The sequence below is a fragment of the Ambystoma mexicanum genome, chromosome 5p (genome assembly GCF_040938575.1).
Source record: "Ambystoma mexicanum isolate Mex_15411 chromosome 5p, UKY_AmexF1_1, whole genome shotgun sequence".
Classification (NCBI taxonomy): domain Eukaryota; kingdom Metazoa; phylum Chordata; class Amphibia; order Caudata; family Ambystomatidae; genus Ambystoma; species Ambystoma mexicanum.
In genome coordinates, this window is record NC_090930.1 from 278,282,047 (window position 1) to 278,308,396 (window position 26,350).

The 26,350-nt window shown below is 44.1% G+C and overlaps 1 protein-coding gene across 1 annotated transcript in view; it reads right to left on the bottom strand.

Annotated features, from left to right (window-relative positions):
- LOC138480909 (uncharacterized) overlaps nt 1–26,350 on the bottom strand; it is an 829,951-nt gene that overhangs the window by 603,362 nt on the left and 200,239 nt on the right. Inside the window, exon 5 of the mRNA XM_069612710.1 lies at nt 12,249–12,453. Within this exon, the coding sequence (XP_069468811.1) occupies nt 12,249–12,453 (205 nt within the window). The remainder of the gene's footprint in view (nt 1–12,248; nt 12,454–26,350) is intronic.

Here is a 26,350-nt window from a genome sequence, read left to right on the forward strand (position 1 = left end):
GTAATGTCAGATTCTAGGCATTGTAACATTTTAGTACTATAGAGTCGTCAAGCTCCTTCCCAGAAAGAATGCAGCCTGTGAGATTTAAAAAATTGACTACAGCCTTCCGCAGTGTTTGTCACTAAGCCTAGCACTGGCAGTATACGAAGTGACTCAACAGCTGTCTCCTGTCCATCAAGGGTCCATGCAGGCTAAGAATAGGAATTACATGTTCTGTTCGACAAAATGCAGAATAGGACAGATTATATGTATTAAGTGTGGGAACCTATAGGGCCCGGATAACATTAGCAGGAGTGAAATATGGATACTATGAATGAAATTGTTTATTAAAATGTTTCGTTTTTGCTGGGGCTAGGCCTCAGGTTTGTAAAAGTCTGCAGGGCTGCAGTGTGTTTCTGAATAAGGTAGCAAAATGTAGAGCAGTATGCCCTGACAAAAACCGCTGCCAATGAAGAAAAGAAGGCTTTGGAGCATCCCTAGTATGGAAGAAGGACGCTTTGGGATGAAGCTATGGTTCATATCCAGTGACACCACCACGGCAAGACAGGACTATATAAACCCCTGCCTGGCACTACTTTGGCGGAAGAGGGACAGGAGACAGGAGAAGACCGTTCAGGCAGCAGAGTCCTTTGCTACCATCCTCATTTTTGTAAGATTAAACTTGTTATCCTTACAAGATAGACTTTTTGCCTTATTCCCCTGGAGGGGTGTATTTATTCTGGTGTGAGTGTAATTAGGGACACCCTTACAATTGTTAGTAGTGGCCAAATGCAGAGGTAAATAATTCTACCTAGCCAAGTCTGCAGATATTTCAGTTACTATTGGGGGGGTAATTTATAGAAGATAATTTAAAAAGGTCAGCCGACACATGGATCACTAGATACTTAAGTGAGTTGCTTTATACTTTAAACAGAGCTACACCTCTGTGATCCCAAGGGATATCTGCCCGAATCAGCATAACCTCACACTAGTCATTATTTACCCTATGCCCTGCTACTGTGCCATACATAGATAATAGATCCCGCACCCTACGGAAAGTGTCAGTTCATTGCCCAACATAAAAAATAATGTCATCCACAGTCTATGTTCTTCATCTCCCACAGTGATGCCCTTGAATTCTCCATCATTACAGATCTTAGAGGAAATGGGCTCTATTGAAAGTGCATAAAGCTTGGGCAAGAATGGGCATCCCTGTCTAATGCCAATATATACCCCGAATGAGGGGTAAACAAACCTGTTGGTAACCATGGAGAACATTGGCGTTTTATATAATAGGTTTATCACGTCAACGAAGTGCCCATCAATGCCAGACCATACCCACACCTCGAACATGTAATCCGACCTAGAACAGTCAAAGGCTTTTTCGGCATCAAGGGACACAATAACATCAACGAGACAACTGATAGAATGTTCAGCAGTCTTCCCATTTAATCCATCTATTGTCGACCAGGGATAAATCCTGTATGATCTGGGTGTATCACCCTCGGTATGTGGTTTTTTAAGCACATTGTCAAATACGTGTTGAGAATTTTAAATCAGTATTAATTAGTATTTAGGCACCACCACGATATTAGCCACATATATACAGTCAGGGGGGAGTCCTACGTCACAAGCCTCTTCAAACACACAAGGTGGCCTCAGAGGCAGATGTTCTGCAAATACGTTATATGAATCTATTGAGAGCTCATCATGTCCAAGCACTTTACCCTTCACCACACATATATCCTTCATTATCTCCACTTGAGATAAATGTCTGTTAAGGCTTCCAGCATCCTACCTGGAAATCTTAGGTAGGTCTATGGTCCAGAAGAAGGTCGCTAATTTCATTGGATCCTGCAGAGTAGGGGTCATATAGAGTTTAGAATAAAAGTCAAAAAAACATTTGTTATATTTTGCATCTTTGGAAACAAGGGCCCCTGCAGCATTGGTTATTTGGTCATTGACCCCAGCCTGTTGTAGGCTGTTCAGGGTGAAGTCACATTTTTAGTGGTCTGCCTCCCTCATCATTAACTAATTGCCTCTGCCTGCTAAAGGATTTCTTGGCACGTGCAGTGGTAACCACCTTGATAAACATTCTCAATCTAGAGATTTTGCATAGTTTACATTTGTTGCATGAAGGTTTGTGAACTTGCACCTGTTCCTTTATTCCTTCCGTAATGCTTACTTCTTCCTGCTTTAGAGCCTGCAATTTACTTGAACATTTGGTAATATATTAACCCTTCATAAAAGCCTTAAAGACGTCCCAACTCCTACGTGTCGAGAACCAATCTCTCAGATTAGATTCCCGAAGGTCTGGTATTGCTACCAGCATTTTATTTATATTGTTGGGGTAGTCAAGAAAAGGTACATTTAATTTCCATGGTGCAGGATTTCTCGCTTCTTGCTGAAAATCAGTTTTAATAATCACTGGTGAAGAGCCTGTTAAGTGTCATTTGGTGAATATTATATTCCATGATACTATGTATTAGATATTCAAGTACAAACCACATGTAGTGTTATGAATAACTATTATGTGGATGGGAACAAAAGCTACAGTCCTTTCTATCAGGGTACAAGGATCTTCGAGTTGGTTATATATCAGGCATCAGCCAAAAGTCCTATCAAGGCTTATATGCCCTAAAATGAGTGGTGGAGAGGGGGACGCAGCATATCCCCTATCACCAGTTTAGGGCATCGCTGTGACAAGGCCAAAACATGTGCCATGTTAAAAGAAGGGCAGGAACCCCCCTTAGATCGATCAGAGACCTACAAGGGTTATTGCCATAACCAGTCCTACCCCTGAAATGGACAGTGGCAGCAGAGAGGTCCACTTGGCCTCACACAGGGTACATAATTGATGCCTGTGGTACTCCAAATGGGACAGGGAATGACCCTGACTCTGACCCACCCATTGTCACCAGATTCAAACTGCCAGCCAGGAAGGAGGAGAACCAAAGGTGAACTGTACCCCCAAAACCCATCCAGCTATCCAAGATGTTAAGGTGAGCCCCAAAATTCAATGGTATCAAAGGCTACTGAGAGATCCAGAAAAACCGAGAGACAGACCCACCTCCACTAAGAATGCAGCGAATATCGCAAAACCATTTTATTTATTCAAAGGAGACATACAAAGAGTGATCACAAACAGATTATATAAGTCACTGCCGCAAATAATGCTTCATATTTTGGGATAGACCTATCCCCATATAGATCTTCCATCACCCTCCCTGGTATCCCAATACTAGTCTTCAACACTTCATCAACATTTTGATGCATCCTCCCACCTCTCTGATTCCATTTTTTAACAAAGCGAAATATTTATAAAGATTTGGTTTGTAAATCATAGGATTGTTGTTAGCATAGTTGATAAATTGAAGCCAGATCGCCACGTACCTTGTAGATTTCCCCAGTGACAAAGCTGTTATTTTCTCAGAAGCCAGAATCTCCCATATTTTGCCCACCAAATCTGGATAATGCGACCATCTAGGAATTTCCCATTAAGCACTAGGGTGATTTCTGCTGCCAACAACAGATGAGTGCAGAGAGTAGATTTATTACCCCTAAGTGGATAGATCCCATCGGCCGTGCCACCCAGCAGAACTGGCAAAGGGTCCATCAGCAGCTCTATATTTGTGATAGCCCTTATATGTGAAAGGATCGCTTTCCAAATGAATTGTGCTTTAGGATATGTCCACCTCATGTCAATATAGGTCCCAATTCCTATACCCACTCCCAATATGTCAATCTGCATCTGTGCAGAACCATGTCCTGAGACCCTTTGCTCATCATTGTTCTTTTAATATTGCAGATTCTGGCACACGAGGAAAAGAAGCGACCAGGATGCCAACAGCCGTTCCATGCATGGGATGAGACAGATGGTACCCGTGCCCCATCATGGCACAGAGGATGTTCCGCCACGGTCCCAGAGAGATTGCTACCTATGGAACACAAGAGAATGCACCATCTGTCTGGCGTGGTATCCAGTGTTTTAAACAAACACATTTCAGAGAATGATTTTATAACGAAACAATTATAACGAAAACATATCTAATTCAAGAAAATATATATATGGGTTGGGGTAAGGGGTTAAAGCAGGTGGGGAGGGGGTTGTGGTGGGATTAAAAACATAGGGAAACGGGGAGGTTTGGATAGGTGGGCCCAAATAAAAAATAAAATAAAAAAACGATATTATTTCATTATAAATCTTTCATTATAAAATCATTCTCTGAAAAAGATTTTTTAGAAATCTCAAAGAACTGTCTGGTGCAGGCTTATGTAGGGCTAATGTACTAGTGCCCATTGGACCTCTGCAGCCTATCACTGTCCCCATTCTGCGATAGTCCACTCTGGGGAAAAACCCAAAATGTATTGGTACACAGTTCAACCGATCACCGGGTCCCTCCCTCTCTCTGCGATTCTCATGTTGCAAGGGTTATACTGCAATAGTCTTAGGGTGATTGCTGCCTCAGTAGTGCCAAAGATCATGCCCCCTCTGCAGCTTGTGTACGGCTAGCGGACTGGTGCCCCCACCGTGGTTGATTCCGATTTCCTGTCATGAACCTCCTTCTGGACTTAGTGGTCCCTGACCCATAGGGGATTAAATGCAATAATCCTTCCAACATGGCCGCTTGATACGGAACGCCGCTTGCCAGCCTCTGTGCTCCACGCTCTACGTTCTACAAAACAGACACGCCCCCTTGCTGTAGTTGGACGTGTGTTGCCGGAGTTCGCTCAGGGTTTTCATCTGCATCCTGTTTCCTGGTTGCTTGAATCCCCCTTCCTTCCTTCCTTCCTTTCCTCAAACTTACCTTCGAACTTCCTGGAATTTCGCCCACGCTCGGGTCACGGCGTTCCGTGTCTCCGAGCTCGGACATTGTTCCTTCCTGGTCTCCGTCCTGGACATCTGAACATATCCTGGAGTTGGATTGTCATGCTCACGCTGGAATCCGAAGACCAGCGCACGGGTCTATACAAATCCCGGACCGTGTGAAAGAAGTCACCAAAGAAGGTCTCAAGCAAACAACAAAAACAGGTGAGAAGGTGAGAGACTTGTGACAGATTGAGACGCCTAAAAAAAACAATACAGACACAGAGATGGAAGCCACGGTTCAAGACCTCATGCGAGTTCAGAACCTTAAGGCTGAGAATGTTGCGTTAAAGCAGCTAGTCTTGTCACGTGACTCTGCAACTAAGGAAAGTGTGTTATAGGGAGGAGTAGTGGACAAATTTGATGGTTCTTCAAAGACCCTCCGTGCCTTCCTTAATTCATGTCTGGTACACTTCACCTTCAAGCCCTACTACTTTTCCAATCCTCGAGCAAAGGTGGGGTTCATGATCTCACACCTCACTGGTAACGCCTTAACCTGGGCAACCCCCCTAGTCAATTCGGGCGACGCCCTCCTGGATAATTACGATGGGTTCGTGGAAGCCCTAAAGGCCATGTTTGATCGTCCAGAGCAGGTTTACAGCGCTCAAGAACGCTTACTTGAATTTCAACAAGGATCCCAGGATATGCTTACCTATGTGACCCGCTTTAAACAACTTGTGAAGGAAGCTGATTGGTCTCTAGAAGCCAGCTACACCCTCTTCCGAAGAGGCCTGAATGAAAAAATAAAGGATGAGTTAGCCAGGGTAGCTCGCCCAAACTCCTTGCAGGCACTTATGGACCTTTCCTTGCAAATCGACTTTCGAATCCAGAAAAGAAAGACGGAGAAAAAGAAATCCAAATCGAACTTCCAGAAGGCTACCACAGACCACTCAATCAGACCAGAGCCCGCAGCTTCTCCTGCCTCAGATCCAGAACCCATGCAACCGGGGGCCTTCCGTGGACCCATTACCCCACAAGAAAGAATGTGCCGAATTCACACTGGCCTATGCATGTATTGCGCCTCCAATAAACATCTTGTGAGAGAGTGCCCTATTGATCCTCCATGGCGTTCGGGAAACGCCAGCTCCCAATCCTAGATGGGGCACAGTTTCGGGAGAGAGATGTATGCTCCACATCAACTCCTTCCTTGAACTCTCCTGGACAAAATGATATTGTGATTCTACAGGAATTTCTATCGCCTTCCAAGAAAGAATCTTACCCCATCCTGTCATTAGTGGATTGCGGAGCCATGGGCATATTCATAGATCATGATTGGGTCACTTCTCACAATATTCCACATGAAACTCGAGAGACAATGCAACCTATAGAAGCCATTGATGGGAGACCTCTGTCTTCGGGACCCATAACCCTTCAAACTAAAGAGATCCTACTTTCCATAAACCACCATCAAGAGAGGATCAAATTTGACATCATAAGGTCGGCCCACTACCCAATGGTTCTAGGCATGCCCTGGTTACAAAAGCATAACCCCTACATCAATTGGACAGCGGCTCCTTGTTTCTTGGTTCTGAACATTGTATGTCCCACTACTTATCACAAGACCCCTTACCAAGATCCTCTGAAGACTCTCAAGAAACTCTGCACATCCCAGTCACTGTTTCTAACAACATCCGGATTCCCAGTTCCTATCAGGCTTACACAGATGTTTTCTTGACAGCCATTGTTCAAGCTCTTCCACCACACAGACCTGAGGATTGTGCCATTGATACTGAACCTTCAGCAGTTATCCCTTTCGGGTGAATTTTTATTTTGGCAGAACCTGAAAAAAGGGCCCTCTGTGAATACTTGGATACCAATTTGCAAAATGGAATTATACGACCATCCAAGTCCCCAGCGGGAGCTTCTCTATTTTTTGTTCCCAAGAAGGATTCCAAGGAGCCTAGACCATGCCTAGATTACTGTGGCTTTAACCAGTGTACTTTCAAGGATCGTTACCCATTGCCTCTCATCTCGGACATCCTGGAAGCAGTCAGAGGTGCAGTCGTCTTCACGAAATTAGATCTCAGGGGTGCCTACCATCTTATTCGTATAAAGGAACGTGACTAATGGAAGACAGCCTTTAGAACACCCCTTGGCCACTTTGAATACTTGGTTATGCCCTTTGGACTTGCTAATGCCCCAGCAATCTTCCAACGTTTTATGGATCGGGTGTTTTCTGATATGCTGTTCCTGATATGATATGATATGGCATTTGTAACGCGCCTATACATAAGTGTTTCAAGGCGCGACGAGGCAGGGAGGGGGGAACAAGGGGAAGACAGACAACGATCCTACTAGACCAGGTGTCATTCAGACCGTGCAAGTGCAGGGGGAGGGGGAAGGGAAAAGTGCAAGGGGAAGGGGAGGGGGGGAAGTGCAGTACAAGTAAGTAGAATAAAGTAAATAAATAGGGCCAGCTGGTGGCAAGTGCAAGGTAAGTGCAGACAAGTGCTGGGAAAGGGGGGGGGCTGTAGGGATACAGAAACAGTCCCTCAGTGCAGGGGTTGCCAGGGAGGCAGTGCAAGAGGAGAGTGGCTGGGCCCAGGACCGAGGTCGGTGAGAGTGGCCCAGTTGCAGCTTAGGTGCAGATTCAGTCGAGAATTTAGCAGGGGAGAGGGAGAGAGAAAGCAGAAGCAAAGAGGAAGGTTTTGAGGTGCTTCCTGAACCGGAGATGGTTCTCCTCAAGTTTCAGGGAGGCAGGAAGGCTGTTCCAGAGGGAGGCCCCTGCCACGGCGAGAGATCTACCCCTAGCTCGTTGCTTTGAGAAGCGGCTGACCCTGAGGGAGTTGGAGATGGATGAGCGAAGGGCTCGGGAGGGAAGATATTTAGGAAGAGAGAGTTGAAGGTATTTAGGCCCCAGGCCCCAGAAGGCCTTGTGGACAATGCAGAGGGTTTTGAACTCAATCCTCGCAGGCACTGGGAGCCAGTGTAGAGATTTCAGTCCTGGAGAGATACGGTCCCTGGGCTTGAGGCCAAGGACAATTCTCGCAGTTCTGTTCTGGATGAGTTGCAGGGGGCGGAGAGTGGAGGCAGGCAGATTAAGATAGAGGCTGTTACAGTAGTCCAGCTTCGAGAGAACCAGGGCTCGGGAGACAGTGAGCTTCTGGGGGAAGGAGAGGAAGAGAAGAATACCTCTGAGGAGGTGCAGCTGGTAGTGTGACTTCTTAGAGACGTCAGATATATGAGGAGAGAAGGAGAGTGTGGAGTCGAAGATGACCCGAGGTTTTTTGCCTTGCAGGTAGGAGCAGGAGGAGGGCCAAGCGAGGCTGGCCAGAGAGCTACAGGGAAGGAGGGAGTGGGTGTGCCGATGAGTAGAATCTCAGTCTCAATCTTCCTCTTCGTTATTGTATATCCGGATAACATACTGATATTCTCCAAGGACCACCTGAAACATGAAGAGCACGTAAAGACAGTCTTACAACGTCTACGTGAACACAAGCTCCTGGCTAAACCCGAGAAGTGTCTCTTCCATGTATCAACTGTTCACTATCTCAGATTCGTTCTTAGCCCAAAAGGAATTGAAATGGACCCCTCAAAGGTTGATTCCATTCTATCCTGGCCTGTTCCAACCTATGTAAAACAAATCCAAGCTTTCCTAGGGCTTGCTAACTTCTACCGGAAATTTATACCAGCATTTTCTGAGATTGTGCATCCCATTGTTACACTGTTAAAGAAAGATACACCCTTTCGGTGGACCTCTGCCCAAGATTCGGCGTTCCAGCGGTTGAAGTCGGAGTTCACACAAGCTCCCATCCTAGCTCAACCTAAAATTTATCAACCTTTTCTTGTCGAAACTGATGCCTCCAATTACGCCATTGGGGCAGTCCTGAAACAGGAACTTGGCGACAAGTTAGAACATCCTATCGCCTATCTTTCTCGCTCCTTGACCCCCAGTGAAACTCATTATTCTGTCCTGGAGAAGGAATTGCTAGCCATCCGTCAAGACTTCACTGATTGGCGTCATCTTCTTTTGGGAGCCAAACACCCGGTACAAGTCCACACAAACCATCGGAATCTTCAAGTCCTGCAATCACTAGAATGTAGAAACAGTCGCCAAGCCTGTTGGGCCTTCTTTTTTGCCCAATACCAATTTCAAATCCATCATGTTCCTGGAACACATAACATTATAGCCGATGCCTTATCCAGACGTCCTGATTATGAACCCCTTGAAGATCGGACCTTTCCTAAGATGTTTCCCCACACAATATTTGTTACCCAAGCAATTACCCTCCTGGAGGATAATCGAATTCAAACCCAGTCCTCTGAACCTTGGAAGGAGTTTAAGAGAAACAATCGATGGAATCTCAAAACAAAAGGACGGATACCTGTTCAAGGACAATCGCTTGGTCATTCCCACTCCTGGACTGAGACAAAAGATCACAAGCCTATGCCATGATACTTTTCATTTAGGACATTGTGGCATCACCAACACTCTCCATCTAATACAAAGACAGTTTGGTGGCCAAAGATGAAGGATGATATCAAGATCCATATCCAAACAGGTGCAATCTGCAATCAGAACAAACATGATAACAAAAGACCATCAGGTCTCCTGCTCCAAATAACAATACCAACAAGACCCTGGAAAATCATTGCCACGGATTTTATCGTGCAACTACCCTCTTCCAGGGGCTACACAACTATAATGGTTACCATTGATTTGTTCACTCATATGGCTCATTTTACACCTTTATACAAACTACATCCTCATCTGAACTTGCTGGAATTTTCGTGGAACACATATTCCGGCTTCATGGGCTACCATCCAAGATCATTTCTGACCGGGGACCCAGTACATATCCCAATTCTGCAAACAGTTATGTAGTATACTGGGAATCCAACGTGCCTTGTCTTCGGGTTATCACCCACAGACGAATGGAGCCACTGAACGAGTAAACCAAACCCTGGAACAGTATCTTTGTTGCTTTGCCACCAAGGTCCAGGATGATTGGTCACTCTTAATACCTGTGGCCGAATTCGCATACAACAATTCGGATCATTCAGCTATCAAAACCAGTCCTTTCTTCTGCAGTCAAGGATTCCATCCTTCAGTTCTACCGTCCATTCTTCCACACCCTACCCCAGTACCTGCGGTTGATTCCATGATCGAAACACTAATTAATGTGCACAAAGAAGCAAAGGAACACCTTGAAAAGGCCCGAAGAGACGTTAAACATTATGCAGACTCCAAAAGAAGACCTGGGCCTTCCTATTCAGTAGGCGATAAAGTCTGGTTATCCTCAAAACTCCTTCCCCGTCACCTACGACCAAATAAATTGGCTCCCAGATATTACGGGCCCTTTTCTATAAAAGAAATCGTCAACCCAATAGCCTTTCGACTTCGAATACCAGAATCACGGAAAAGGATCCATCCAGTCTTCCACACCTCTCTGTTAAAACCATATCTTCAGCCATCTCAAACTGCTTCAAGATCTACCCCAGTGATGGTCAATGACCAGCTCGAATTTGAAGTTTCCAGAATCTGTGACTCTAGGTACCGACGTGGTCAACTACAATATTTGGTCGAGTGGAAAGGGTATCCTCCCAGTGAGCGCACCTGGGAACCCATGTCAGACATGAATGCCCCCAGGCTGGTTCGAAGATACCATCTTATCCATCCGGGCAAACCTGGAGGAGCTGGGCTTCAGAGGAGGCATACTGTCATGAACCGCTGTCTGCGTCCCTTCTGGACTTCGTGGTCCCTGACCCATAGGGGATTGAATGCAATAATCCTTCCAACATGGCCGCTTGATACGGAACGCCGCTTGCTAGCCTCTGCGCTCCACGCTCTACGTTCTACAAAACACACACACCCCGCGGCTCTGCCCGTCTCAACACTACCGCTTGCTGTAGTTGGACATGTGTTGCCGGAGTTCGCTCGGGGTTTTCATCTGCATCCTGTTTCCCGGTTCCTTGAATCCCCCTTCCTTCCTTCCTTTCCTCAAACTTACCTTCGAACTTCCTGGATTTTCGCCCGCGCTCGGGTCACAGCGTTCCGTGTCTCTGAGCTCGGACATTGCTCCTTCCTGGTCTCCGTCCTGGACATCTGAACGTATCCTGGAGTTGGATTGTCATCCTCACGCTGGAATCCGAAGACCAGCGCACAGGTCTTTACAAATCCCGGACCGTGCGAAAGAAGTCACAAAAGAAGGTCTCAACCAAACAACAAAAACAGGTGAGAACGGGAGAGACTTTTGACATTTCTAGCCGATACAGGATATTCTGCTCTGGGGTAGAGTTCAGCACTCTCGGGCACTCAGCCTAGCCGATCACCATGCCCCCCCCTCACCATGTCCATCGGGCTGACCACACACAGTGGGGGTAGGCACATCTCCTGTAGCTCAGCAGAGGGCGAGCAGTGTCTGGTGCAGCAGGCCCCTGCTGAATGTCATCTTTATAGTGGCCGTCTCCCTGGTCAGCATGCCTGATACTCCACCAAGACACCTCCAGGCATCAGACACTCTCTTAGCGGGTCATGGATTCAGTAATGTTTGTACAATATGGCTAATCTGTGGCTCTGGTGCAGGAGCTTATTAGAGATTGGGCATTACTAGCGTAAGACCTCGACCGCTCCATCGATATGATTTTCTAAAGGCAATACTGAAACTGACATCAACATTTTCTAGTTGCAATGTAGCAACTGGCATGACAGTGTGCTCAACTGGGACAATGTGGACATTTGCACAGCTATGTGGAAACTGGCACATATTGGCATACTGAGAATGCTTATGGGTTGGCACTTTCAGCAATATATTATTTTCAACACCCTATAGTTTTGAAGCAATATACTGACAGCAATATGAGCATATGATAGCAATTTTAAAGGTGTTTTATTTTCATCCAATTCTAGTTTTATTTTTATTAATTAAAGTATTTAAAACTTAAATATATAGGATGGGCTTATTTTAAATTGGTGTAACTTCGACTGGTGCATAGTTTATAATTATGCCACTACACCTCTGGAGAGAAAATGCCACTAATGTGGCACACATATTTGTCTACTATGCATCAAATCCTGGGACCATTTATGCAATTGAATTAGAAAACTGTGCTGTAAAATGCATAATATTAATCAACCTTTGCTAGGCTGGGGTAAATAGGACTAGGCGCTCCCACTTCACTTGCTTGGTGCAATTAAGGGCAGATATTTAAGCTCTGCTGGCTTGACAGTTTATCGACCACTACTGTAGAGTGCACATTAAGGGTAAACTGCTGCATGTGGACATCAAACAACCCTCTCGCCTCTCTAATAATCTAAAATATATAAGAAATGCCAGATGATCCTTGTGGCCCCTTCTTCCTACCCTCTCAAGCATTTCTACTTTTAGGTTTGGCTGACAGATTTTTAGGGAAAAGAAAACATGAGAAATTGGTCAAGCAGTGGCGTGGGAAGGGCACTTACCCTCCTTCTTTTGCTCTTGCCTGGACATCATCTGTAGTGCCATCTTGTGGAGCCGAAGGATACTGGGCTGTTCCGCATACATCTTCTGCTGTGGGAAAACAGCCTACATTTGATAAGGATTGTGCAGCCTGCGGGTCCATTTGCCAGATCAGGTTTTGGTTGAGAAAATCTGGGTCAGATACTGTTTGCAATGTTGGCGTCAACACTAAAGGAACATACAAAATGATTGTTGGTTAAACAGAACTTGTATTTCTTAATTTTAGTGTCAAATTATATTTATTGTATTAAAACAAAGCAAATTTACTAAGGATTTTGATCATTAGAATGAGGTAGAACACCTTTGCGATAGAAAAATGACAACATTCACAGAGCAGTCTAATGGTCTTTCAGGAAGCTGCGGAAGATAAAGGTTTTTGGGGGTTTGTGGACAAACAACATTCAATGGATGCTTTAGTGCGCAATAAAGCAGGGAGTGACCTTAGGTTGTAGCTGTCAGTCCTGGGTATAACTGAAGACATGCTTACTGCGATTCAAGTAGTGGGAGGTTTCTGAGACCTCTGTAACCTCCACAGATAATCAATAGATAGTAAAGATAAATACATTGTATATTTGCTTACATTTTGTTGACGCTCATACGTGCTACTTTGAAGTTCATCCTGGCTTCAAGAGATAACCAATCGAGGTCTTTGCTGGCCCAAGGTAAGTGCCTGAATTTTCCAAGTCAGGTATATACCGACAGCAGGGTGTAGGATAGCTCTTATGGGAGTCGGAGAGGATGTTGTAAGACAATCAGCAGTTAATTGCCAAAGTACAAACCAGCGATGACCACAGCTTGAACAAAAGTCATTGGCTGGAAGAAGGTATTCGGTTTTTTGAGCGTGTGGAGGTAATGGTTTGTACATTGAACAGAATGGCTGATTTAGGCAGACATGGAAAGCCAAGGATCCCATATGAAATCTCGAGATGTGCGAGAGAGAGAGAGAGAGAGACAGAAAGAGGGAGACCGAGAGACAATGCCATTTAAAGTTTCATTTTCCATCTGTGTTCAAGAGACATTATTTTTTTTATCCTGGTGAAGCATGTGGAAAATGGAGGACATCCAGCCCTGCAACGTATCCAGGCAGGAGCGGAGGAGCAACATATATTTTATGGATGGTGTCCCAAGGCACAGTGAAGTGTCATCCGCAAACTGGTTAATTCTGACACTTTATGTATTTTCTTATTTATAGGAATTGCTGTTTTATAGGATACCAAAGATGTATGCGCAATTACTCAGTTCAGGGCATGCCAGCAGGATAGGGAGGGTCCAGGGATGGAAAGAGGCAGAGGGACGAACGGATAGCGGGGAAGGGAAAGGGATTGGCTGTATAGGTACAGAAATCTTAGGTAGATCAAAGTCTAAACATTTTTGCTGATTAAGGGACAGAGTCCTCAAAATGCAAAATGCATTTACCACACATGGGAGCACTAGGAGGTTAGCCCATCTATGAAAGCATTTCCACTTTCCAAAGGCAGAATATTCTCTGCAGGCACATCTTCAATATTGCTTGTTCTTTGTGGTCTTTTATGTGCAGTGGGCAACTGTTCCAGAGGTTTGGTTAGAGAACAATTTCTCCCTGATTCTTGTTTTTACAGTTCTTTATTTGTAGGCATTTGGACACCCGTGGATTTCACAGTTCTGGTGGAGGGGAAGTGGCTGCAGTATTCAGTAAAATAATTTGGACTAACAGCACAATATGCTTTATGAGTTAGGCAAATAACTTTCGGCAAACTCAGTGTAAGATTTCCCAGTGCATAGGGGATGTGGTCCCAGAGTTTCAGCCATAGGGCCATTGTGGCTACTTAGCACTTTACCAATTTGAGGTGGTAAATGAATTCCTTTGGAAGGCATAGGTATAGGCTGTTAGAATAGTTTAGTTTTGAAAGAACTAGCAATTCATTTTTGTGGTTGGCACTGAGTAGGACGTAGGTTATTTTTTAGAAGGAGAGTTTTATAAACGCTGCTTTTGGTGACCATATTTATTTGTGGGTAGGAAGATGTCCCAGGAGTCGAAGATGATGCCCGGGTTGTTTATTTGGTTTAATGGCTTGGGTGGAGTTCCAAGAACTGCGGGTGTCACGGATGCCACAGAAAGTACTCTGATTCAGCGGAGGGATTGTTCATTATAGATACTGCACAAGGTATACAAAGAGTTCTTTTGAACAATGATTCACTTGTTCAGGGCAAAGACAGGTTAGTGGTTTAATCAGAGGAATCGTTTGGAAAAGGGGTTTTGGGAGAGGCACTAGGGCCGTCCCTCTGTATCTTGTCTCCCTTGAGATTTCCCCCCTAACCCAGGTATACGTAACCACCGGTTAGTTCTATTGGATGGTAACCCCTACTGTCAGGGACTTTCTAACTCTCCCTACTCTTCATTTTCTACTAGGGAATAGGGATAGTGCCTTGCACTGCTCAGTTGAATTCAGCTAAATTCACTCACTCCCACGCTGATCAGGTCTCCCATTCTTTCTACCCACATCTCCTATTACTCCTCCCTCCAGTCCTCTATGCCTTTGATGTTTGACTCCTCCTAATGCCAGGCTCAAACCTTTGATGTTACCTCTCCTCCCACACCACTCACTACTCTTCTTATACACTAATACCCCCCTCCTTCCACTACTAGTGTCCTCCTACTACTAGGGATTGAAACAATTTACGAAGGAGGGTCTGAACGCTACACTAAATGCCTTGTGAGAAATCAGTATCATGTTTTTATGTTGTTTGGATACATGCTATGCATTTTCCACCTAAATGTAGACTGTGAATGAATATTATTAAGTTTACAGTTTTGTGATACCTGAAGTAAGTTATTTCTCTGTTTTAATTATGTATTTCTAAAAATTACATAGGATTTGGTGTTTGATTTTTTCCATCGAGGCTTTATTCTTTTAATAAGCATTAATTTTATTTTGCAATGTTAAAATGTTATTATCTGATATGAATTACTTTCATACTCTATGATCCAAATAAAGTATTTATAGATTGGTTGAGAGATAATCTTGGAGGTTTGTTGATTTGGGGCATTATAATTTGATATTTGTGAATTTGCTACTTTGGACACTTGGTATTTGGGAGCTTTTAGCTATTGTTACGCTCACCTGGCTCCCACAGGGGCGTCGGTCGGACCCGGACTGCTGCGGCCTCCACCCATGTGATGCGTAGTGCAGCGATGACTGACTGGATCTGCCCTCCAATTCTTGTCTGCTTGACCCGTAGAAATATTCTCCTACAATTGGAGAGATGGATTTAGCCACTTGTGGATTCAAGTGATAGCACCCACACTGTCCTCCCCTCTAATCACCTCTGAAGTGCCTTCTCAGCAATCTCACCTTATATTCTTGAAGGATGAGCCCTCCATCCTGCGAAGTACGCAGGGGCGCGTTGATGACCAGTTACTTCACTGGCCTGAAGATATTGGAAGAGTTGTAGACGAATCCTGACTCCAAAAGGTCTTGGCGAAGAGCCGTAAGTATATAGTTCGTAAGAGTTCAAAATGTCTGGAATTCACTCCTGTCCAATTCCTCTTTTATCTTGCAGCTTTGACCCAATAAGAAGATTGACAGCTGAAAGCGCTCCGGTAAAAGTCTGTGTTACCCAACACTGTCCGGTAAATAATGCCAAGGGTTAAACTTGTTGCTTTCTCCTTTTCTCACAGGTGCGGCATAAGAAGATGTGGCATGCTGATGAATAATACCTCCGGCGGTAAATCAGGTAAGCATATGGCGGCTAAAGAGTCTCTGTCTGTTCTCTCTGCTCACCTTGTTGTTTCTTGTCCCCCTTAGGTGTCGGAATTCGGCGATGTAAAGATGGAGACAGCGCCGGATCGAAGAGATGCTGCGTGGAACGGTGAGTATGGCGCGGCGCTGCTGCTGGGGATGCGACGCGTTTAAAACAAAGTCTTTCCTCAGGTTTGAAGATGCAATGAATCCGAGATCAGGTAAGAAATCAGGTAATACTCTTGTTCTAACCTTTGCTTCCTTCTTTCTAGGCGGTCCAGGTTCGAGGCGGGCGTGGCAGAAGGCTGGATGCTGCTGCTGGCACGGTGAACTTTACGCTGCTGGATGCAGAATAACGCGAAGCGTGTGCTGCACTTCGGGCGTGGTTTAAATAGGCTCCAAAGTAGTCCCAGGTAGGTATTCCTCCCCGACCACACCCGAGTAACAAAATAGTCCCTAAGGTAAAGTAGTCCCTTCCAAGCCTCACATGGGCTTGGATCTTCTTGTAGCATGGTCTGCATCAGGTAAGTGTGCACTTATGAGCCTGGCGCCTATGGCGCCAGGACTGATGTCCCATATGAGCCTGGCGCCATTAGCACCAGGACTGAACCTAGACAGCCCCTAGCAGGGGTTGCTGGGTTTTCTCAAGGCAACATGATGCCTGCTCCCGGGGCTGATGGACGTGGTCTGGATGCCCGGGGGTATGCATTATGACAGCACTCCCCCTCAAGGCCCCTCCTAAAGTCGTTCTTCCCCTTGGTCCTGGTTTGTCTGGGAAGTCCTGATGGAATCTCTTCACTAATCGAGGTGCATGAACGTGGTCACTAGGCTCCCATGACCTGTCCTGTGGCCCGCAAACTTTCCAATCGATTAAGTAAAAAAGTTTTGATTTAACCACCTTGGAGTCCAGGATGTTTTTCACCTCGAATTCAGGTTCAACATCTATCAAGATACGATCTGGTGGTTTGGTTAATCTTGTTCCTGGTTGAACTGGTTTTAAAAGTGAAACATGAAAGACAGGATGAATTTGAATATTGGAGGGTAATTCCAGTTTGACGGCCACCGGGTTGATAATGGCCTTAATGGTGTAAGGTCCTAAATATTTAGGATTAAAAGTCTGAGTTCCTTTCAGAGGTATGTGTTTTGTAGCTAGCCAAACCTGATCTCCAATTTGGTACTGTGGAGTTTCACTTCTATGTAGATCAGCATTTTTCTTGTATTTCTCTTTTGCTTGCTTCAAATGTTCTGTTGCTTCCTTGAAGGCTTGTGTAATAGTAGAATGCAAATGACAAACTGCGGGCATTTCTAAGTGCTGAGGCAAATCGAGTTCTGAGGTTCAAGGGTGGTGTCCATATATGGTATAAAAGGGGCTTTGTCCGGTTCCTGAATGTACAGAGTTATTATATGCATATTCGGAAATCCATAAAATATCTTTCTTATTACTTTCGGTCTGGTGAAGCATGCAATGTAGGTACTGTTCAAGGGGTCTGGTTGGTCCTCTCCGTCTGACCATCGGTCTGGGGATGGTGACTGGTTGATAACCTTATGTTGATTTGCGCCAATTGGCAACATTTCTTCCAAAAATGTGAAATGAATTGACTACCTCGGTCAGAGATCAATACCGAAGGAAACCCATGTATTCGAACGATGTTTTCGAAGAACTCCTTGGCCAGAATTGAAGCAGAAGGTAATCCCTTCAAAGGAATAAAGTGGGCCATCTTGGAAAAAAGATCCACGATAACTAGAATGGTGTTAAATCCATTGCATGGAGGTAGATCAGTAATAAAGTCTAAAGACAAGGTGTGCCATGGTGTAGGTGGAATATCCAAAGGTTGTAAAAGGCCAGCTGGTTTTTTCTTCTGACTTTTGTTTTGGGCGCAAATGCCGCAAGACATCACAAATGACTTTATATCTTTTCGCCAGGTGGGCCACCAGAATTGTCTCTTAATTTTAGCTTCGGTTTTTGCGATACCTGGGTGACCTTCCATCAGGGTATCATGATAATTGGAGATGACAAGTTCCTGTAATTCCTTGTGTGGTAGAAATAGTCGTCCTTGATAGTAGGGTAGATCATTGATGACTGAGTAATCCGGGCCTTTCTTTACCCAATCCTGCAGGGCTGCTGGATCGAAGAGTTGTTGGATTTTTAAATGAATTTCTTCCAGTGTCTGTAAAGTAGTTATGTCAAGAATTCTTTGTTCAGAAATTATAGGCACCGGCTCCGGGTTCGCATATGCTTCTTCCATTCCTATTCGGGATAAGGCATCTGCCTTGCCATTTTTACAGCCTGGTCGATAAGTGATCACAAAATCGAATTCGGCAAAGAACAATGCCCATCGACGTTGGCGCGATGATTGGGCTTTGGCTGTTTTTAGATACTGCAAGTTCCGGTGATCGGTGATTACAGTAATGGTATGCCTGGCACCGAGAAGATAGTGTCGCCAAGCCTTAAAGGCGGATTTGATGGCTAATAACTCTTTATCGGTAACCGCATAGTTTAACTCGGGTGCCGAGAACTTTCTGGACCAAAATGCCACTGGGTGAAGTTGACCAGTTTCAGGATCCTTCTGGGACAGGACAGCTCCCATGGCTAAACTGGGTGCATCAGTTTCCACTATGCATGGAAGCTCTGGGCGTGGATGTCTTAAGACAGGCGCAGACGTGAATTTCGCTTTCAGCTCTTGGAAGGCCTTTTCAGCCTCTTTGGTCCACAAGAAGCGTTTGTTCTTTCGCAAAAGTGCTGTGATGGGATGTACAAAATGTGAGAAGTCCGGAATGAATCTGCGGTAGAAATTGGCAAATCCAAGCATGCTTTGTACCCCTTCAACTGAACTAGGTGATGGACACTTGAGAATTGCGTCCACCTTTCGTGAGTCAATTCGGACTCCTTTTGGAGTCAGGATAAAACCAAGGAATTCAACTTCCGTAACATGAAAAACACATTTTGCATATAACTTGAATATTATTAAGTTTACAGTTTTGTGATACCTGAAGTAAGTTATTTCTCTGTTTTAATTATGTATTTCTAAAAATTACATAGGATTTGGTGTTTGATTTTTTCCATCGAGGCTTTATTCTTTTAATAAGCATTAATTTTATTTTGCAATGTTAAAATGTTATTATCTGATATGAATTACTTTCATACTCTATGATCCAAATAAAGTATTTATAGATTGGTTGAGAGATAATCTTGGAGGTTTGTTGATTCGGGGCATTATAATTTGATATTTGTGAATTTGCTACTTTGGACACTTGGTATTTGGGAGCTTTTAGCTATTGTTACGCTCACCTGGCTTCTTGAAGGATGAGCCCTCCATCCTGCGAAGTACGCAGGGGCACGTTGATGACCATTTACTTCACTGGCCTGAAGATATTGGAAGAGTTGTAGACGAATCCTGACTCCAAAAGGTCCTGGCGAAGAGCCGTAAGTATATAGTTCGTAAGAGTTCAAAATGTCTGGAATTCACTCCTGTCCAATTCCTCTTTTATCTTGCAGCTTTGACCCAATAAGAAGATTGACAGCTGAAAGCGCTCCGGTAAAAGTCTGTTACCCAACACTGTCCTGTAAATAATGCCAAGGGTTAAACTTGCTGCTTTCTCCTTTTCTCACAGGTGCGGCATAAGAAGATGTGGCATGCTGATGAATAATACCTCCGGCGGTAAATCAGGTAAGAATATGGCGGCTAAAGAGATTGTCTCTGTCTGTTCTCTCTGCTCACCTTGTTGTTTCATGTCCCCCTTAGGTGCCGGAATTCGGCGATGTAAAGATGGAGACAGCGCTGGATCGAAGAGATGCTGCGTGGAACGGTGAGTATGGCGCGGTGCTGCTGCTGGCGATGCGACGCGTTTAAAACAAAGTCTTTCCTCAGGTTTGAAGATGCAATGAATCCGAGATCAGGTAAGAAATCAGGTAATACTCTTGTTCTAACCTTTGCTTCCTTCTTTCTAGGTGCTCCAGGTTCGAGGCGGGCGTGGCAGAAGGCTGGATGCTGCTGCTGGCATGGTGAACGTTACGCTGCTGGATGCAGAATAACGCGAAGCGTGGCTGCTCTTCGGGCATGGTTTAAATAGCCTCCAAAGTAGTCCCAGGTAAGTATTCCTCCCCGACCACACCCAAGTAACAAAATAGTCCCTAAGGTAAAGTAGTCCCTTCCAGGCCTCACATGGGCTTGGATCTTCTTGCAGCATGGTCTGCATCAAGTAAGTGTGCACTTATGAGCCTGGCGCCTATGGCGCCAGGACTGATGTCCCATATGAGCCTGGCGCCATTAGCGCCAGGACTGAAACCAGACAGCCCCTAGCAGGGGTTGCTGGGTTTTCTCAAGGCAACATGATGCCTGCTCCCGGGGCTGATGGACGTGGTCTGGATTCCCGGGGTTATGGATCATGACAGCTATGGCAATATGATACTTGAAGGGTCTAATAGTTTGGACTTTTGTAGGATGCCTACACAGCCATACTTTGGTGTGAGGTTTTTCTGGCATTGGAATTTGTGCTATATTTGGAGGGAGTTGGAAATAGTGCTTTTACAATTTTTCTGTTTTGAACATTTACACATTACTTTAATTGGATATATTTTGATTTCCATTTTACAGGTCAAATATTTTGTGGGCCAACATCACTTCCTTTTCAGCTCAGTTTAGTTGTAGGGGCCATGGGTATTCTGATGAGCTACTGGGTCAATTTGATATTCTGGGGGTTGCAGTTAAGTAATGGCATACTGTTTCTTAACTGGTATTGTACAGAGGTTGTGACGTGCAAGTAGATTATTCCCCCAGACAGTGATACTGAATGATGATACTGACCGACGCTGTTCAAGATCTGCAATAAGATCTTATCTCAACTTTATTGCAGTGACCAACTCTGTATAGGCCTGAATATCACCACCACTGCCTGCAGCGTAGACTGCTGTGTGCCATTCTCTTTTGGACTCCAGCTTTGGGTCCTTCTTATGAGCTATGCCTTTAAATCTCACTGTGGGGGTTGTCAAAGTCAAATTTTTGTTAGTGGCTCAAGAAATCCTACACATGTCAGCACTTTCCTATGCAGTGCAAGTTGCCTTTCTTATGCAGTCCTCTACTCTTTATGGCACACTCAAAAATGCCACATTCATTCTGATCCATTGCGAAATGGAGGCCACCTGAGTCAATTCACTTTTGGAAAAGGTTGATGTGTCATTGTCATTGTCTTTCATTTTGATGAGATTAACTGTTGCTGGTTTCTAGTGGAATACCAATTGACTGACACCATATATCCTAAAAATGATTGATATGAATGCTGTGCCTCAAACCCCACTTCCAGTAGAATGTGATATTCATGGTCAATTCAGGTGTGCCTCTAAGGAATGTAGGGTGTGGACTCAAATAGAAATGCAGATTTCTATTGGGAAACTGGGCCTAAGCATAATATCATAATATACTGAATGACTGCTAGACAGGAGGGCAAACACAATTCTGCCTTTATTTATGACAGACTTAATATGAATGCGCAGAGATGTATCCTCTCACAGGTCTGACAGGCCTCAGTGGGCAAGCTGAGTTATTAGGCTATCAACAATCCAACAGTGGTGCGTAATGAGATGTGATTCATGACACAAGTTCTCTGGAGGATCTGCTGAGGGAAGCGTCTTTAATGCTCTTTCAAACGCAAAGATTCATTTTCTATGTGTTATATTTTGCTGCACTGTTTTGGCAAAATAAAGAATGATTGATGCTATAATTGTAATCCATCATGACAGTGCTGTTGGCATAGTTGTAATAAATATTTTTTTTCCTACAACTAACATGAAGTATGGAAGCTATGGATGCATGTTTTTCAAACTAAAATGTGGTTACAAGGATTTAATGGCCTACGTAGCTCAGTTGAACTGCTTTGTGGCTCAAACGATAGAAATAAAAAGATGACCCTATTGTCAAAGCAAAAACTTCACTCGTTGATTTCGGATTTGCAGCAGATAACAGAGTTAGATTATTTTCTTTGCAAAGCAAGGAAACAACCCAACAGAGTATCGTTGTCGGAAAAAGTGAAACCCCCATCCAAATAAAGAAGACCTTTTTTAAAGTTGTATTTATTACACTAACGAACAAGGAATAGTTCATTACGTCATATAGGGAAGGGTTCTCATGGCCTTGCACAAGTTATGTTATGTTCAATTGATTTATACTTTGCACCACTGCCATTTTCATGGTCTCCAGGTGCTCATGTGACCCTCCAAGGTAAAATAGGTTGAGTTGGTTAGTGAGGGAGAGAGGGATAGGATAGGTGTTGTGCTTATCTGTAGATGCGTGCAGATCTACAAGCAACTGGCATCTGTGTGTGTGAGCTTTCTGGGTTTGCTTTGTTTTGTGCAGTGAGCTTGTTGTATCTGGATGGGCGGCATCCAGTGTTTGGTGTTGGAGGTTATTGGGTTTGTAACTTGGTTAGAGAGTGATGTGCGGTTTGCATGTTTTGGTAAGTTGTTCCGCTAGCCTTCTGGGCGTGTTTGGTAAATGATAGTTGTGGGATGTGGAAGAGGAATGGGGAGCTCGTCAGTGGGTTCTCTCTGTGTATTGTGTAGCTGTGTTATTGTTTCTTTTTGTGGGTATTTATCTTGTGGTTTCCTTATTCCGGGCTTATAGTTTGTAGATGAGGTTCGGCATTGTATGTGAATTGGAGTGGTCTGCTCGCGGGCATGGTTGTATGATTGATCTATGTTTATCTCAGCGAGTTGAAAAGGCAGGCTTTAGCTGCTTACTAAATGTTAGGTGGTTTTCCATCGTTCTTATTTTCTCCGGGATAGAGTTCAACAGTTAGGCTATCAGATAGGAGAAGGCAGTTCCTCCAAATTATGTTTTCTCATAGTGTCTAGTTTCACTTTGGAGGTTGGTGCTAGCTCTTAAATCTCTTCTGGGTTGCTATAAGATAAGTTCGGCTTGGAGGAATTTAGCTCCTTGTCCATGCAGTGACAAATCACATTTTAGCAACATAGTACCATCTCCTGCTTTATTTGGTCACGTGTATCAGCTCGCTTACACATTCTTGACCCATCTAGTCATGTGTGTGAGGGCTGATCTCTGTGCTCTAAAATAGCTCTAAAACATTGTCATTAATACAAGTTTATTTCACAGCAGGAACTGGGGAGAGGCTAGACAACTCCTTGGAGATTGATCTAACCTGAGTCTCCCTGAACCACAAAACAGTATATATACATTTCCAGAACAGTTAACACATTCCCACAAAGTCATAACTCAAAATACAAATGGTTTAGCCCTATACAGGCAACTCTAGTCCCCACAATCTCATTGGCTGCCTTCACTGTGGCACCATCACCTTAGACACCCAGTTTCATGACATTACAAATACAAGCACAACCCTCTTCTTGGGTTCCTTCCTGCAGGACACACAAAGCTAACATGGGCATATAATACAGTTTTAGTACTGATTCCACTTGGTCACAGACCTGCAACGCTAAATCTGACATGCATGGTTTATGTATGGGCACTTTACTTTATGAGGCTATAGAGACCTAAAAAAAGGCTCCCCTTGATCGGCCACTAACTAGTTTCTCCAAACACTCTGACACCCTGCATACTTATTCTTGGCATCCTTTCAAGCCCTTTCATTATGCGACCACCATTTCAATTAATCTGGCCTTTGGTCCTATTATACTCTTTTTCCTGCTAATCTACTTGACCACCGGATAGCCCGGCAGTCATCTTCGCTTCCAGTCATCCTTCTACAGTTTTTGCCACTAACCCCAGATTGACCCTGCCAAGTGGCAGATGCTTCTTCAGCCACTCAAACAACAATTTCCAAGCTCAAAACCCTGGGCCCATTGCACTTCATTCTATTTCAGCTCCAAATAGCCACTACCAAGTTGTTGCAGATGTCCTTCTGCCAATTGATACCTTCCCCCTTGGCCAGCCAGTCTTCCGAACAAGCTAGAAATCTATTTCACAAATCCAGGCCTCTACCTACACAGCCCAACCCTGCGGCATCCAATCTCCCCATATATTTCTTATGTGTGCATGTTTATATTTATGTGTGTTCAAAACTACTGCATCTCCTCATAATGGGTTTCCATTTCAAGAGCCTTCTTCCACTTTATATGAAGCTCTGCGCTTTAAATCTCATTGCGCTAAGTTGCACAATGTGCTCCCATATTATGTTCACACAATCTTCATTATGCTGCTACATGTATGTAAATCTAAAATGTATCACACTAGACACAAAATAACACTAAAAGTAACCTTTAACATCCCTTAATGAACTCTTCTAGATACATGCAAAACTACAATGTTGTAACATAATCGCATCCATTCTTGTCCCATCATAACATTAATATGGTGCGTGCAATGTGAACGTCTCCTTTCTATTGAGATAAAATCCATCTACACCAACATTCCCCCTTTTAGTTAATTGATTAACTAATACATTTCCTGGACCAAAATCTGAACCCCCAATCAATTCCCAATTTACAGTTCGAGTACCCACGTGGCATGAAATGGCAGTTGCTCTAGCCTTGGACAGGTTGACAGTCATTATATCGGCAGTTCTTGTCATATTAAAGGAATAGTATCTAGAAAAAACTTGACAAATACAAAAAAATACACATCTTCAAAAAACGATGATTGTCATCAGGATCTTCATTGCAAGGCTCATCCATGACGAAATCCACGTGAACCAGGAGTGAATCCACAAATCTGATTTAATGCCAGCCTCACTTTCCAAGGCCTGTTCCAATTTGTGCAATGCAGTAATAATCTTTGCACATGTCTCATTCTCACCACTGTACAAAGGTGCAGCACAAACTATCAATTTTGCTAGAAACCACACCCTCCATTGCAGTGAGGAGGTCGAGGATGTAGCGATTCTGCAATGTCATATGCCTCAAAACATGCATTTCTCCCTTTGTGGCACTAAATTCTAACTCTGAAGAGTTTACCAACAAAAGCAGTTAGAATCGGGTAACCTGGAGCCATTTTGTATTTGCTATGGCTTGGGCACCCAGGGCCAGGAATGAGGCAAACACCATCTCAGCCTTGCTAAAGTGTCTATACTGTTCAGGAATCCTGTTAAGTGCTTCTGTCGATACTGCTGAAACATAATTTGAGCATTGGACCCTACAAGGAAGTTCCATCTTCATAGGCTCAGAAACCTTTGATATACTATTCTCATCCGGAAACCTAAAGGATGCAAAAGTCACAGGAGGGCAAGGTAGGCACAGATACAGTTTTTGATACCATACTTTCGAAACATCAAGTGCTTTTCCATACCCACATAGATGGGCACATGCAGTGTTGTCAAACCGCACACACCCGCCCATCTGGTGGCAATTGGCGATAGAAATTTGCTCCACAAGTCCAAGGTGTGTCCAACAATGCAGATGTTCCTCCAGCCAAGTCAGCTAGGCATATTATGTGTCTCCAGTTTCCATTAGTGCCCATCGCAGAGAATATTGTGTAAGTAGCTGAGTCTCTGCAGGTTTCTCTGGCTTCTTGAGTCATGTCAGACATTTTATATGATGGTTCCAGATATTTCCACAATGTTCATCAGTCTGTGCTACCATTTCATCTGTATAGCCCCTCATTCCACCAACTCTTTAACTCTTCCCCCCCTTGCTCCCATCAGTTATCTACGACAATAAAGCCTTCGAGATTCAGTTGCACCATTCTGGAACAACGCTCATTATTTTGCTGCTCCTTAACATCTTTTCTTATACATTCATCTTCATTGACCGGTATTACTGAAGCTGTAACAGAATGCTTTGAAAACTGCCCTCTATCCCGACATAAGGCAAGGCTAGGTGCACCAAACACAATACAACTCTAGATTCTCTTTCATCTGTGTAAAGACTGTACTTCTGTCCTCTATTTGGTTGGGACAAAGGCACAGAGCACTCCAGCCAAGGTTCATTATATGGTAGCTTGGACGAGCAATGAAGGCTTAAGCACTCAGGCGGTGATACAGGCAGGTTCTTAAGTACAATGAGTCACCAAGCCTTGCAAAGGAATGTCCACACACTATGTTAGGTTTATATAAAATAAGGTTCAGTAATATATATACATATAAATAATAACACTGTGTACTCAGGCAGTTCTATTCAAAGAATGGCAAATATATACACTCTGTGGTGACACACAATACTTAAATTCAGTAATAAATGCACCAATTGCAGACAGTTTCAAATAGACAACGTGAAATCTTAAGTGATGTGTAACAACATGGATTAGGGAGGAAAGGCAGGTTAGTTATGAACAGTGGCAAAATGCTTTCTTTCTGGATACATAATTATGTGTGAGGATCCCGACACCTGGGCAACCTGCAATGGAAAAGTTATGGAGTAACTTATCTTGTCTTTTAGAGCC